Source organism: Hemibagrus wyckioides, linkage group LG28, assembly GCF_019097595.1.
Source record: "Hemibagrus wyckioides isolate EC202008001 linkage group LG28, SWU_Hwy_1.0, whole genome shotgun sequence".
NCBI classification, from domain to species: domain Eukaryota; kingdom Metazoa; phylum Chordata; class Actinopteri; order Siluriformes; family Bagridae; genus Hemibagrus; species Hemibagrus wyckioides.
Window position 1 is genome coordinate 9,991,142 of NC_080737.1, and position 16,666 is coordinate 10,007,807.

The 16,666-nt window shown below is 39.8% G+C and overlaps 1 protein-coding gene across 4 annotated transcripts in view; it reads right to left on the minus strand.

Annotated features, from left to right (window-relative positions):
* Window positions 1-16,666, minus strand: part of mcc (MCC regulator of WNT signaling pathway) — a 109,484-nt gene that overhangs the window by 73,396 nt on the left and 19,422 nt on the right. For all 4 annotated transcript variants that reach the window (XM_058382813.1, XM_058382812.1, XM_058382809.1 and 1 more), the window contains exons 3-5: window positions 12,183-12,319; window positions 9,412-9,575; window positions 4,675-4,881 (exon numbers count right to left, since the gene is read on the minus strand). In XM_058382813.1, the coding sequence (XP_058238796.1) occupies window positions 4,675-4,881; window positions 9,412-9,575; window positions 12,183-12,319 (508 nt within the window). The remainder of the gene's footprint in view (window positions 1-4,674; window positions 4,882-9,411; window positions 9,576-12,182; window positions 12,320-16,666) is intronic.

Genomic DNA, 16,666 nt, shown 5'->3' on the forward strand with positions numbered 1-16,666 from the left:
TATGGTGATGGACCAGTTGTCAGAGGAGGTCAGACAGGAGTCTCCTTGGACAATGATGTTTGCAGATGTTTGACATTGTGATCTGTAGTGAGAGCAGGGAGCAGGTGGAGGAAAACCTGGAGAGGTGGAGGTTTGCGCTGGAGAGAAGAGGAATGAAAGTCAGTCGTAGTAAGACTGAGTATGTGTGTGTGAATGACAGGGAGGGAAGTGGAACAGTAAGATTACAGGGTGAAGGGGTGAAGAAGGTATAGGAGTTTAAGTACTTGGGGTCAACAGACCAGAGTAATGGAGAGTGTGGGAAAGAGGTAAAGAAGCGAGTGCAGGCAGGTTGGAATGGGTGTAGAAAGGTGTCGGGAGTTCTGTGTGACAGAAAAATTTCAGCGAGAATCAAGGGGAAGGTGTACAGGACAGTGTTGAGACCAGCTATGCTGTATGGTTTAGAGACAGTGTCACTGAGACAGAGACAGGAGTCAGAGCTGGTTCTCTTTGGGAGTGACAAGGTTGGACAGGATTAGGAACAAGTACATCAGAAGGACAGTTAATGTTGGATGTTTGGGGTACAGAGTTAGGAAGGTCAGATTAAGATGGTTTGGACATGTCCAGAGGAGGGAGAGTGAGTATATTGGTAGGAGAATGTTGGACATGGAGCTGCCAGGCAGGAAGAAAAAAGGGGAAGGCCAAAGAGGAGATATATGGATGTAATAAATGAGGATATGAAGCTAGTGGGTGTAAGTGTTGAGGATGTAGAAGATAGGGATAGGTGGAGAGAGATGATTCGCTGTGGCAACCCCTGAAGGGAAAAGCCGAAAGAAGAAGAAGGGCCTTCACTCTTTTGAGTGAAGCTCATTTCTTTTAGAGTCAGTTTTAGACTCAGTAACCTCTTTGAGGCTGACTCTAACGACTGAAATGGAGTCTCAGATTCTATTCCAGACCATACCAGGACTACAGAAAGGTCCCAAGAAGGAACTCAAGGCTTGCAAATTGGCCTCAGCCTTCTGGTCCACACAAAATGCAAGAAACCAAAAGCAAAGAGCCACCATTTTAAGGCAAACAACTGCCCTGTAGAGGGAGCTCTGGAACACAGAACTGTCTCAGTGACCTCAGTGACTCCCAAGGAGTGCCATTCATATAAGGTCCAAGAACTTGGTGAACACTGGCTAGAATTCCTGGGAGCAGAGCAATTGTTGGAAAGGCATAGGTACAAATCAGCCATGTCTGTATCACTGCAACCAGCCTCAGTGAAGTCAGGCTTCAGTGCCTGCCTAGACAGGATGTCTGCTCCAAAGTTTGCAAAATGTAATGTAAAAATGTAAATGTAATTGAATGCAAAAAGCACTTAGAGTAAATAGTATGGTTTTTGCCCAGAGCAAGATCTGCTGTGCCAGCCTGAAAAGGAGGTGTGAAGCCTGTCTTGGTGGTTGATGCCGCATTTGCCTTCCCGAGCACTGTAGACATCACTCTGCATGGCTTGGATAGCAAGGCAGGTTTCCTCTTTGACGACACAAATGAAAGGTAGAAATATCATCTAGCAAGCATCTCTTCCAAACTAGGTATTGCCCAATATCCATGCTTGCAAAGCCCCACAACTACTGACTAGTTTGTGGATGCCAGACTGTGCATGCAAGCCAGGTACGGATTCCTATGTAAACTAAGCTTGGCCACAGTATGAGTCACAACCGCAAGTTGTGCAGAGTGCTCATTCGATTCGTTTCAGGCCCTTCCACTTATGCTAATGTACATATGAGGCAGAGCAAATCAATAATCAGATATGAGCTGAAGGTCATTCTTATTTTAAGAATAAAAAATTACAACAAAAAACCTTTCCCCATTTTATCAAGTTTAAGGGAATTTATTAACATTGTTGACGTACACTAACTACATGTGACTATATCTCAAGAGTGTATGCACGGCTTTAAGTTTATACAAACTGAATGTCGGTTTATGTGTGGCCAGATTTTCTGAATCTGTGTTGATGGAGACCATTTTATTTACCACAAGAATTCACAACTATCCTTTCGCCAGAGTGTAATACATTTATTATGTAGATGGCTGAATATCATAGTGTTTATAGAAGAGAATATCTATAATAGAATAGTTTATTCTTACAGTAGTAGGTGTGTTAATACTGATTTGTTTACCTCCCTGGTGTTGCCAATGTTTTCAGATGTATGTCCAATGACTCAAGTTCTGTTTCAGCAAGGTATGTTCAATTAGTTCAAGATTATATGCATGATGATTTAAATATTCATCTTGCTTTTATGGCTACACATTTAATGAACAATTATTTAAATATGTGAATACATTCTGAAGATATGGGTTTAACCTGTTTTTCTTTGGGTGATGAGTATACAAAAAGTTACGTTAGGCAGTAAGCACAACAACATATTGCAGGTACCATCGAGATATGATTTATATCCAAGGCCATCCTTGCTAACCATATCTTGTCCACTATATCCTCTGACCACTATGTGGTGTCCATGCTAATTGTTACAGGATGTATCAGTGTTTTTCGTGTTAGCATTATGGTCCCTCTAACCACATTTTAAAGCTAGTTTGCCTATGCATATGAGATCTGCAGTTACATCATACAATAAAACTTTTCTACACCAAATCAAGAATAATAAATTCAACATAAAGAGTTTTTCTCAAATCAAACAGATATTTTTAATAATCAATTTCAGTTGAAAGTGTTTTTTTTTTTTGAAATCACACAAATGGATTTTGGCTGGTAAAACCACATCACCACCAACTCCACTGTGACGAACTTTGGGAAGTTGGCCAACGGTGAGGGTCTTTGATATCAGGTGGGGTAATACGACGATCGATTCATCCTTTCGTCATTAAGAGCTTCATTAACTCAAACTGGTTAAGATCAAGCCAGGGTATTCCCTGCAGGTAATGCATGTTGTTCTCACCTATACAGCATGATAAATAGTCAAGGGCTACCAGTCTGTTGGCAAGGTGGGCCAAAGAACCTAGTACAGTTACTCCTGGATACTATTAACCCTCAAGACTTGCCGCATCAATAATGTATGCATCCAGGAAATAAAGTGGACAGGAGAGAGCAGCTATGGGACAGTGTGGTCAAAGTCCACCACATGTCCGATCACCCTGTCAATTAAGATTGATGCTGGCTCGATGAGATTCCGAACTCTTTCATGCTACACCCCAAAAAACAACTGCCCTGAAGACAAACGTGAATTCTGGAAGAAGCTCAATGGCCATCTACATTCAATTAGACCCAAAGAGTGCCTGGTGATCAGCGGGGACCTTACCAGGCATATCTGTCAAGAGACGGATGGATACCAGCAGTTCCATGGCAGCCAGGGTTTTGGGACTTGCAACAATTATGGATGCCATGTACTGAACTGCACATGAGCATCTTTATGGGTGGCTGGACACAACTGAAGGAGCAAGAAAGATGTATATCCTTGCCAATGCATGCCATTATGCAACAGAGGATATTGCCCATCTCAAGCACATAAAAGATGATAACCATTATTTCCAGTGAGATTCCACCATTCTACAGCGCTGGAGCAACTATTTCTTGAGGATCTGCAGCAAAGAATTTCCCCACCTGCTGAGACAAGCCTCTGACCATGACAACATCCCTGCTCCTTGGTCACTCAGGTGTCTTGATCCTCACAGGCCTTTTCAATCGCATCATAGAGGGGGATGTCCCGGCAGTTTGGTCATCTAGCATAGTAGTGCCCATCTTGAAGGGCAAGAGTGAAGGCAGAATTCTAAAATTACTGTTCAGTCGGTCTCCTGTGACACCATGAATATATTTGATCAAGTTCTAATTCAGTTCATTCAGTTCAAGGTCAGCAGCTGTGAGGGAGACCCAAGAAGCGGTGGAAAGCCCGGATAAAAGTCGATTGACAATGTCCCCCAGGAAGACGCCTGTGAGCAAGTGGAAACAACATTGCAATACAGCGGACCCTGCAAGTGAGACGAGGAATAATGCTGCAAGAATAAGAAGACAACTGGATTCTCCCTTTAAAACAGTCCTGACTGGAGACAAAGCTCTTCTGGTGCTTATCATTTCAGGACAAATAAATATCCATAATATCTAAAATGTACTTGCAATTACATTCATCACTAAATTAAAGTTAAAATAGAGTAGTTGGTGGTCAGATTCAGAATATTAAGAGTATTGACTGAAATAACAGGTTTTGAAAAAGACAACTTTCTTTAGTAGTTGCATTTCATAAAAGCTTTAGCATAAGTAGCATAATTAGCATAAGTTTGTTTTGCAGTGTGTGACTTGTGTGCCCCTAACCCCTATAACCTGAAAACAAAATTGTTGTTATATATATTTTAGAAAATACAGTATGTGGCAACTTCTAAAATGTTCTCTGTCATTTTAAAATGATAGTAATGTACATCTGCACTTCAGATTTCTCCATGTTAAGTAGTATGGATTTCTCTGTACAAACAATAATAGAAACCAGATGTTTGAGAGTTCTGAATTAACTGTCACTGTTAATATTTTAAATCCCTAAACTCTCAGCTCCTTGCACTTTGACCTCAACTTCCACATAAGGACAAGTTTATAAAAAGAAAATAATGATAAAAACACGTTTAAGTATTAAAGTCAAATAAAGTAAAAGCATTTGGACACTCTTAACGTATTCACAGTAGCAATTGGTGTTTTGAGGCGTTTTGACTTACACGGCAGCGGAGGCGGTCTCTCTCCTCACGAATGGCACTCATGGTGGCTTTGGTGTGATTATGTTCTTCATCTTTGCTGCTCAGCATTGCTGTCAAACTCTCGTTCTCTTCCTGCAAACCTGCCAGTTCCTTCTCCCAGCGAACACGCTCCTCACACAGACTTGGGTAAAAATCTTTGCCCAGTGCCCCCTCAATCTCCTCTACAGTCTGTCTCTCACACAAATTCACATACACACACACACACACAGTGCATTACCATTTTCATTCTATGTTAACAGCGCTATGCACCTATGAATAAGGTTAAAACAAAATTGAGTACACTTGTTGTGGAGTGACCCTTTAAGCCTCTTGTTCCAGAATGATCATAGTCTGCCTCATGAATAAAGATAGGATTGTGACATTCACCACCAAGATTGAACAATACTGGGCATTATTTTGTCAAACTGGATATGAACAAATTTATTTGAAAAATGAAATTTGGTATTGGTGAAAATCCTGAAAACCTGGAAATGCCTGATTGATGCTTCAGAGTGTGTCTATATTTAGGCATAAATAGACTTGATAGATTTTTTTTTAAATTAATTTTATATAAGTTAGCATATTCCCTTATCCAGAGCAACCTACAAAAGTGCTTTGCAGTATAGTTCACTAGCTCAGGGATTAAGAATACCATCAGGAAAATGTTGTGAAAACTAATTGATTTGTCATTCAAAATTTGAAAATGATATACCCAGAATTTACACTGAACACTATTATATAGGGGCTGCAGGCTTACCAAAACTAAACAGTTGAAGACTGGGGAAAAACATATCCTGTTTTGATGAATCCCGATTTCTGCTGAGGCATATCATTTGTAGGGTCAAAATTTGGCACAAATAATATGAATCCATGGACTAAACTTGCCTTTGTCTCAACAGTCCAGGATTACTTTTGTTGTGGCCGCCAAAGCAGACAAAATGAGAAGAGGACTTATGCCACAAGTTTGAGTAGCAGACATAGGCCTTGAGAGCCTGGAACGCAGGTGCCTTTCCAGCTCTGCCAATTCGAATGGAGGAGGACAAACAGCTTGCAAAATGACTGGACGGCCAGCTTTAGGGAACAGATCCCATCCTAGGATGCAAAATAGCTTTGACCATATCAGGAACAAACTCCAGGCATGAAGGGGTGATAGAGGGGGCCTATAGGTCCCCTAGCATTTTTAAGGCTGTCAAAGCTAAGAGGAGAGCCATTTTTAGTGTTGATTGTACTAGTTGCAGGCATGAACGGGTGATCGAGGGAGCCTACAGGTCTCCTAGCATTTTTAAGGATGTCAAAGCTAAGAGGAGAGCCATTTTTAGTGTTAAGAGTGGGACCCAAGGTGAGGAACCAGGGTCTTCTCCACATAAGAAGGTTACAAAATTCACAAGGCCTAACTCTTATGACCCTGACAGGACAACTGTGGGGGTGAAACAGCCTCATGTGCAGCAGACCCAAGGGAATAACTTCTTCTAGGTTCTTCTAAGGTTGCTTCTGTCGTGAGCCCCAATATCCTTTGTGCCTAAGCAGTAGAGAGGTTCTGGCCTAGCCAAACATCTTTAACAACAAAGAGGAAGGAATTCACCCGAGCAGGAGACAAATGAGCCCGCATCCTGGTTTAACCCCAGATTACCCCAGGAACTTTTCTCTGAGTTCTGTCTAAGCCCCAGAAAAATCATGTGTGCAAGCAAGCACACAAGCATGTGTACCATGTCCCACAAGTGGACTAAAATAAGCCAGTCATTTATATATTTGAGTACACAGATGCCCTGGAGATGCAAAGGAGCGAAGACAGCATCCAAGCACTTTGTCCAAGTGTGTGGCAACACAGCTAGGGCGAAGGGGAGAACACGGTACTGGTACACTTCACCCCCAAAAGCAAACCTGAGAATTCTTCTGTGATCTGGCTGGATGCTTATGTGAAATTATGTGTCCTTTAGATCAATTGTCACAAACCAGTCCTTAGATCTGAAACACTATGAGTTAGTGCATCAACATCTTGAACTTCAGAGTACAATTCAGAGCACACAAATCTAAGATTGGACACAGCCCCCATCTTTCCGGGGAACTAGGAAGTATGCACCGTAAAAACCTGAGTCTCTCTCTTGTGTTCTAACATGTTCTATGGCCCCTTTGCCCAAGAGTGAAAACCGCTAAGGGGTCGGTCCTTATCACAGGGTAGGACATGAGGGTCAGAATTCCTTTATTACAACCTTTCTATAAAAATGTAAAAATATTTTTAAAGATGTAAAATTATTTTAAGAAACAAATGCTTTGCAACTCGCATTTACATCTAAAATCTTTTAACCCGGTGTGGTGGCCACGATCCATTCGTTGAATCTGGGATTTTTTATTTTTAACGAGTGAATACTGCATCAAATTATTCAGTAAGAAAATTGTTTTGATATACACTACCAGTCAAAGGTTTGGACACACCTTTTAATTCAATGTTTTTTGTTTAGGGATTTATTTTCTACATTCTAGAACAATACTGGAGATTTCAAAACTATGAAATAACACACATGGACTTAAGTAATCCATATGTAATGACAACAAAAAACAGTCAGTTGTTATTTTAAGACACGAAGGTTAGGTGTTCTGGAATAGTTCTTGCAAGAACAATATTGTCAAGTGCATTTGCAAAACCCATCAAGCACCATGATGAAACTGGCTCACATGAAGACCATCCCAGGAAAGCAAGACCAAAACTTACCTCTGCTGCAGAGGAAAAGTTCATTTAGAGTTACCAGCCTCAGAAATCACCAATTAACAGCACCTCAGATTAGAGCCGTTATGAAGGCTTTACAGAGCATAAGTAGCAAACATATCTCAATATCAACTGTTCAAAGGACATTATTGGGAATGAAAGACCATGGAATTAGAAGGTGTGTCCAAGCTTTTGACTGGTAGTGTATATGTAATTATTTAACACTATAAGATAGTACTTTTTTTAATGAAATTAAAATCGTAGGTCACAACTGTAGCAGACAACTTCTCTGCGAATATTTTCCAGATAGTGTTTTATAGCAAATTAAATACAAAACATTGATGACATTGGAAAAAAGTCAGAAATGCCAGAATTTCTTCTTGCCTCTGGAATGATCCTAGAATGTATGAATTCTGGAAGGCAGTTGTCTTTCAAGGACATCATATAGAGACATGCTTTTTAAATCTACCACAGTTATGAAGTGAAACCTTAAAACATGTCTTTGAACTGTAATGCCAAAACCTGACAACTTGTGTTTTGTAATAATAACAATTCATTTACTTGATGTTAATGTTATTGTTTATGTTACTCACTGTAACTTTGAAACTGTGATGCCAAATATATAACTACATTGCAACATGATTTTACTGAAAATGTGCATTAATTGCCAGACTCATTAAAAACTTCAGCTGTAAAATGTATTTACAACATTTTAATAAATGGTCTAGATGAGTTGATGGTCATTCGTGAAAATAAAAAATAAAACGTACTGAGTTTCTACTACTAAAGTTATAGAAATTTGAAGGCAATTTTTACCAACTTGAGTCCGTGAACACAGCTTTTCAAAAAAAAAAGGGAATTACACAGATAAAACACCAGCTTAGAATTGACAAGCTTTTGTTCGACAAGATTAGCACTGCAGGTCAATCTAATTCAAATTCTAATTTTATCTAAATCTTTAATCTAAATCTAAATGTTTATTGTGGTGTAATGTACTAAAGACAATACCTGGGAAGGTAAAACAAATTTTATAACAAATTCCTTGCCTTATGCACAACCTACCACGATGACAGCGTAATCCAAATTTTTCCAAAGATTTCTCTGTCATGTTATTCTATTAAAAATGTACTAGGACAGATTGAGCCAATAATCTGAAAGAAAAGCACAAATTATTACTTAAAATTTTCATGCACAGTAGCTTTATATGGGCAAGCCTTTGGGAAATAAGATGGATGAGTTGTGTGCACTGATTCAGACCCAGAAAAAGTACAGGGAGAGTAGAATTTTGTGCCAACTTGGAAATATGGTTGCATGCAGTCTTTCTGGACCACAGTGTCTCCATACCCAGACATTTGCAGTTGTGACTCTTGTAGTAATTGCAGTTTTTGTGACTGTGCAATCACATTCAGCTGACAAGGATGCAACATGTGACATTATACACACCACTGTTGCTAAGCTGCAGTCTGAACTGCAAAGTTTTTACTGGAGATTTACTGGAGTATCCCAAGTTTCTTGACTTCTTGACTGCACAAAAACAAAGAACACTGGACCTTTCATATGCATCTTTCAAAGAATTACAGAGCTACTACCCTACCCCCACTTTGTAGTTCAGACAAATCTTTATATAAGACTAATCTTAAATCTGTTCTAATCTTTATTATTTATCCATACAGATCTCAAGGTGCCACTGGAGGTGTGGGCAGTAAGTGAGAATGGGTTATAGATAGTGGAGGCTATGCATGTCTGTAGCAGGCACAAATTGGGTAAATTAATGTGATGAACCAAATTTACTGTCATTAACTCAAATTGTATGAATACTATCCCTCTAAGAAACAACTTTATTAAGCATTGATTTAGTAACATTCATTTTGTTAATGATGTTTCAGAAGGGGCAAATAACTAAATACAAATTATAACACCAAAATAAATTCAACAATCATAGTTCACCAGTTTCAACCATGTGTTGTAAGGAAACAAAAATTCAAATCTATTATATTCCCAGAGATATGCTGTACCTTAATGGCAAGGTCACAGTGCTGGCTGGCTGTGGTGAGCTGCTCAATGTGCCTGTCCACCTCAGCCACTGAGAGACTGCAGGCACTCTTCTTGCGGCCACATACCACACTCTCAAGGCCCATCAGCACCCGTTGCAACTCTGAATTTAGATCACTGCAGTTATCTAATGAGAAAACAGGACATGGTTCAGAGGATTCAATACACACAATTATAGGGGATTCATTCAGTTAATTCATTCAGGAACTTTGGTCTTTCATCGTGACAGATACTGTGCCACTTGATGGGTGTGCCACAGTAGAAGCACAGTCCCTCTCAACATAACTCCCGGAACTGTGTCATTCTCATTTTTTTGCCCTAGCTGCATGGGCTTGACAGAGTGTGCTACAGGCATGGGTGAGATGGTCATTTTCATTGCTCCACACTTATATAGGAAAGCATCTGGGCAGATCCCATATTGACGGATACTTGGTTGTCATGGACCAAGGCCATCCCTGATTCTCCTTACCCTCCGGAGAACGGTCAAACACATGTTGCAACATTTGTTGGAACAGGAAGTGCTTATAGGAAGTTGCATTCTGACCTACTTGTGACCATATAGCCATATCCTAATCCCAGACACTATATGTTAGAAGGTTTTAAAGATTATTTCTGTGTTGAACACAAGTTAAAGATTGAGAATTTTTTTATGTATCTAGGTTAATAAATAAAAAGCTTCATGTTAATATCAGAAAGTCTCCTCATGATTTTCGCCTATATTTTATGTGATACACATAACTCTACTGCTAATATTCACTCTGTGCTTAATAATGCACAATGTAATTAAAAGTCCAAAAGGATGCTGTGATTAACAAAATATGTAATTCTGTAGCACAACATCTTCTTCCTATCTGCTGACAGATATACAGTCTTATGCAAAAGTTTAGGCACCCCTTGATTAACAGATTTTGGTGATTTTTTAATTGAAAAGATGTTAACACAGTCTCTCTTGGAAATGGAAAAAATGCACAATATTTTCAGCAAACACTGATGCATAGTTACTTCTTATGCCATAAATTGAACAAAGATAAAAAATAAAAACATTATTGTGGCACTGTGCAAAAGTTTGGGCACCCTACATAATCAGTACTTAGTAACACCTCCTCTGGCAGATATCACAGCTTGCAAACGCTTTTTATAGCCAGCTAAAAGTCTTTCAATTCTTGTACTTGGGATTTTCTCCCATTCTTCCTTGCAAAAGGCTTCTAGTTCTGTAATATTCTTTGGTCATCTTGCATGCACAGCACTTTTAAGATCTACCCACAAATTTTCAATGATGTTTAAATCAGGGGACTGTGATGGCCATTCCAAAACCTTCAGCTTGCGTCTCTTTAGGTATTCCATAGTGGATTTCGAGGTATGTTTAGGATCATTGTCCTTTTGTAGAAGCCATCCTCTTTTCAGCTTCAGCTTTTTTACAGATGGTGTGATGTTTGCTTCAAGAATTTCAAGAATTTGCTGGTATTTAGTGGAATCCATTCTTCCCTCCACCCGTGCAATGTTTCCTGTGCCACTGGCTGCAACACAACCCCAAAGCATGATAGATCCACCCCCATGCTGAATAGTTGGCAAGGTGTTCTTTTCATGAAATGCTGCTCCTTTTTTTCTCCAAACATGCCTTTGCTGATTATGGCTAAAGAGTTCTATTTTAACTTCATCAGTCCACAGCACTCGTTTCCAAAACGCATCAGGCTTCTGTAGATGTTCTGTTGCATACTTCTGACGTTGGATTTTATTATGGGGACGCAGGTAAGGTTTTCTTCTGCTGACTCTTCCATGAAGGTCTTGTCTGTGCAAGCATCACTGCACAGTGGATCGGTGCACCACCACTCCTGAGTCTGCTAAAGCTTCCTGCAGGTTTTTTGCAGTCAAATGGGGGTTTTGATTTGTCTTTCTGACCAGCATACGAGCAGTTCTCTCCTAGAGTTTTCTTGGTCTTCCAGATCTCATCTTGACCTCCACAGTTCCCCTGAACTGCCATCTCTTAATTACATTTCTCACTATGGAAACTGCAAGCTGACAATGCTTTGCTATCTTCTTGTAGCCTTCTCCTGCATTATGGGCATCAATAACTTTCATTTTCAGAGTCTTACACAGCTGCTTAGAGGAACCCATGGTTGTTGAGTGTCCCCAAGTGTGTGCACAAGGTTTGAAGAGTCAAAGTATTTGTAAAGCTTTGAAATTGGCATTTACTAATGACAGCTGTTGCCATGCATCAGATCTAACGAGCTGATTAAGGTCTGAAACCTTGTAAAAAGAATCTGAGACTCTGGAACTCTTAGAGTGCCCAAACTTTTGCACAGTGCCATAATAATGTTTTTATCTTTTATTTTTCTTCAATTTATGGCATAAGAAGTAACTATGCATCAATGTTTGCTGAAAATATTGCGCATTTTTTCCATTTCCAAGAGAGACTGTGTTAACATCTTTTCAATTAAAAAATCACCAAAATCTGTTATTTATCAAGGGGTGCTTTTGCTAAAGCTAAACTTTTGCATAAGACTGTATTCAGCCAACACTGAACCAATCACTACAGCAAGGAAGATTAGAAAGATTAGATTATGCAGTAAACTCCCTGGGTTAGAATTCTCTTCAATCAAACTAATATTGATGATATTGTGAAAACCGTCATCTTCCAAACAGTTTATCTTTACAATGTAATTACTGCACATTAGCTGCACATAAGATTTGAGAATCGGTAACTCCATACATGCATCTTTGTGGGACTCCTTACCCATGTCTGCAGTGACCAGCACTGACTGGTTTTCAAGTAAAGAGAGACAAGACACTTGGTCCTGGTCCACATCTTCAGTGGCTTCCTGCTGACTGTGGTTGAGCTCGGAATGCAACTCTGAAAATTCACAATCTTCTCTGAAGGAGAGAGAGAGAGAGAGAAGTAATTACAAATGTAGCATTACTACATACAAAAGATCAAAAATAATTTGTTTTCTTTTAGCTGTCCATTAGACTAATTTATCTCTTTTGAAAAGATATGTGTTCTGAAATTTGAAAGCTGTACATGAAAAAGACTACAATTTGGTACAAAACAGTGCCTGACAAGCACACTGGCCTGCCACCTTCACATTATCTCACAGACAAACAAATATATTAATAATAAAAGTGTAGGGGGTATCAATTGCCTGTCAACCTTTGCTTTATATACCATGGTCTGAATGTATTATTATAAATAATTTTTATTATAATAGACCCTGTTGCCAGAAGTCAAGAACAAAATAATTCAATCCACAAAAAGTCCATGTCCAGGCACAGATATCTTTTGCTCACGCCAGGTTAGTTAATAAATTAGTTAAGCAAAAGTGGACAATCCAATACTAAAATTATTCAGCCAAAGCTCCAATGGTAAACATACAGACTGACACTTTGTTGTGGAGAATGGGATTGCGTATTTTAGTTGCCATAGTAGACAAGAGGGATTCCTCTTTGAGATATCTGGTCTCAGAAAGGAAGTAAATGTTGTTTGTGCATATGCACCAAATAGCAGTTAGCATACTCAGAATTCCTGGAGAATGTGAGCTGGTGCATGAGATTGCACCTCTTACTGACTACATAGTGCTCCTGTGTGACTTCAAAACTCATAATTAGGCCATAAGGTGAAGCAGCTTTTCGTTTCATTCCGTTCCCATATATGGAGCACTAAACTCTTTTCATTCCAATAAAAAGATCTATTGGTTAAGAATGTAAAAATAAAAGTTCTCCGTCTGTAATCCTGCAGTTTATTTTTATAAGTGTTCAAAGTTGGCAATAGTTCCATCCTTGCGTAATTTTTTTGCTTGGTAGTGATGCGGCTTCATCACGTGCCTCCCACTAGACCAATTAGGTTGGAACGACAAAAGCCAAACGACAAAAGGACCATCTTTCACAAGCAGAAACGTTGTCAGCAGGTAAGTAAAAGCAAAGTACACACACAAGCACAGGTTTGAACTTTGAAGTTATAGGTCATATGCTGAGAACCATTTCAACTAACTTTCAAATACTAATATTTATTGTACAGAGTCAGAGTCAGATTGTTTTGCATACAAATACTGCATGAACTGTCAGAATTGTTTAAAAGTCTTCACTTAATTTATTATTTAGTATATATTAATATTGAACATCACTATATCTATCTTTGTGTTTTATTTGCAGGCCAGTTGCTGAAAGCAGCTGAGATGAAGGAAGACACTAGCATTCTTGTGCCCTGATACTGATGTGGCAGTGATTGCATTAAGTCTGCAGCCAGATTTACCATTTACCAGTAGATTGTATTTTTTCACTGGGGTTGGCAACAAAACAAGGATCATTGACTTATCTAAGGTGTCTTCAGCTCTTGGCACAAGTGTATGTTTGGCACTTATTGGTATCCATACCTTCTCTGGCTGAGACTCTACAAGTGCTTTTTATGGCAAAGGAAAAAAAAAAGTCATTTTCTGTTGCTTGTGAGAAAGAGGAATACTTGACTGCATTTAGAAATCTGGGTAGCAGTTTTAACTTGGACCAGTCTACCTTTGAAGTACTTTGCAAATATGTGTGTCACCTATATGGCCAGCCATGTGCCAAAAGTGTGAACGATGCAAGATACAAAGCATTCTGCATGGCATCGTTAGCTTTGCCAGAACGATCCATGCCTCCAACAAGTGATGCCCTGTACCAACACTGCAAAAGGGCAAACTACCAAGCAGCCATAATGAGACATTCTCTTAAAGGTATAATGTGTGCCCCTTCACCTGTTGGCAATGGATGGCACCTCGAGGATGGGGAGTTAACAGTGACCTGGATTACTAGAAATCTGGCCCCCGAAAGTGTGTTGCAGGTTGTCCACTGCAGTTGCAAACAAAGCAAATGTGAGACTGGAAGATGTTCCTGTATGTCTGCAAAATTGTCTTGTACAGATTTATGTCGGTGCCACAATTGTGCCAATGTTTCCCAGGAATTTTAAAAATCTAAATATTAAAATATAGGAATATTAGAAACCTGCAGACATGGTGCCAGGTCAACAGTCTCCTCCTGAACGTCAGCAAGACTAAGGAGCTGATAGTGGACTTTAGCACAAAGCAGGAGAGGAATTACCAGCCCCTCACTATCGACGGGACACCGGTGGAGAATGGACAGTTTCTGGTACCTAGGTGTTTACATCACGCAAGACCTGACATGGTCCTGTCACGTTAACACCCTGGTGAAGAAGGCCCGGCAGCGTCTTTATCATCTCAGACGCCTGAAGGACTTTAAACTGCCCTCAAAGGTGCTAAAGACATTCTACACCTGCACCATTGAGAGCATCCTGACGGGAAGTATGTAGCGAATCTAGCTCAACATTTAAATATTTAAGTGTAATTATAACTATAGTTATAATTAATTATAAATATTCAAATGGGGGTTCTTAGAACTAACTGTCAGAGAATCAATAACACAATTATTTGATTTGTTCGTCCAGCGAACAGACAGTATAATTATGCATTAATTCCAGGGAAAGTTATCTTCCTGGCCAAGAAAGAATAACTACTTTATAAAGTACTAGTTTTAATTTAGCACGTAGCAAGAGCAATGTTCAGGGACCCCGAAATTGTGAGCAAAGCACAGAGACAATCACTTGTGAATAAAATGCATTTAATAAAACAAAAACACACAACACATACTAACTACGACACACATACATAAAAGACAGGGTAAGGATTATAGAGAGGGGATAAGTAGGCGAAGAGAGATTGAGATTAAGGAAGAGAATACGGAAGAAATCAGAGCGAGCGAGAGAGAGAGAGTGAGAGAGAGAAAGAGATAAGGAAACAGAAGAGATCAAATATGGCAAGTTTCAGATCGAGTTTTAGGTACCACGTGTGAGAATCGTCAAGGTAATTAGGATTCGCCTTAATAAAGGGGCTTCAGCTTAAAATTGCGGATCTAAAATAATTAGTAGCTTTTACTTGCACTGGTTTGTTGACAAGCGTCCTGATGTAGTGGATCAAGGAGATTCGGAGATTCAAAGTCCTCGGAGCAAGCAAGAGATTCTGCTGGAACGAAAAAGGTTTCGGTGGTGCAAAGTTCCTCGATTGAAGCTGCCGGCAAAGTCTCAAGAGAAAGTGAAAGTCTTGTCCCGAAGAAAGATCGGCGTCGAGTCGGGCGACGATAGAAGAGGTCGTGCCGGGAGGAAAAGGTGCACGGGGGCCCCCCCGACCGCAGAGTGAAGAGGGGGTTGGCCCCCATGGGGCCAAGCCGAGCTGAGCAGAGCAAAAAGCTGAGCAAAAAGCCAAAGCTAAAAAAAAGCCAAAAAGCTAAAAAGCCAAAAGCTACGATAGATGGGTGCTTAGGGTTTTTATTGATCCCTTGGTTGCGCCCAGTTTTTCAGAGTGACCAATCCAATACCTGAAACTTTTGGAGGGAAAAGTTTCTTTGTCTCCGCTCCGTCACTCATTTGCATACTTTATGATGAAGTCAGGAATGGATAAAGATTTAATTAAAAGTATCGTAGGCTCATATTATGTACTTGGATGACCATATGGCAGACACTATTGCTTATAAAAGTAAAAGCGGATCATTTTGATAGTAGACATGAAAGAAACAGTATGAGAGGAAAGGAAACTGGGTATAAGCAATTAAAACATACATTCTTATCTTATAAAACATGGTTCTGTTTCATGAAAAACACAGAACAACAGGTCATGAGTGGTAATACAACCATAAAAATATAAAGGCAAAAGGGGAATACATATACAGGTGTGTTAGGCATGGGTCAGGTAGGGTTTTACTATTGTTTTATTGAAACTTGAATCAAGGAACTCTCCTTATGTGTGTGCGTGTGGGGGTCAGGATGAGCGTTTCCAGACGCTTTGGGTGTGTGCGTGTTTGTGTGTACATGTGTGTGTGTGTGTGTGTCTTCAGTCAGAACTTTGGTCATCCCCCGGTCAAGGCATTGATTTGGTTTAGATTAGGGAATTCTTGTTGACTTTTAACAGCAGCAAAACTGCTAGGCGCAGGGTGATTTGCATGTTAAGGTTACAAGTTGATGGGAAGTTCCAGAGGTGTGAAGCTGGGCTATCAGTACTGATGGTCTGCAGAACTCCAACATTCATGGAGGCAGGATTCCTCCTTTGTCTCCAGTCTCATTGGGGGGTCATTGGTTATCCAGAGCCATCAGACATCCCAGAGCCTGGCTCCCATGAGTTACAGCATGTCAGTTGAGGTATAATGAAATGACTATAAGTAGTGATAGCTCAGTTGTGAGCT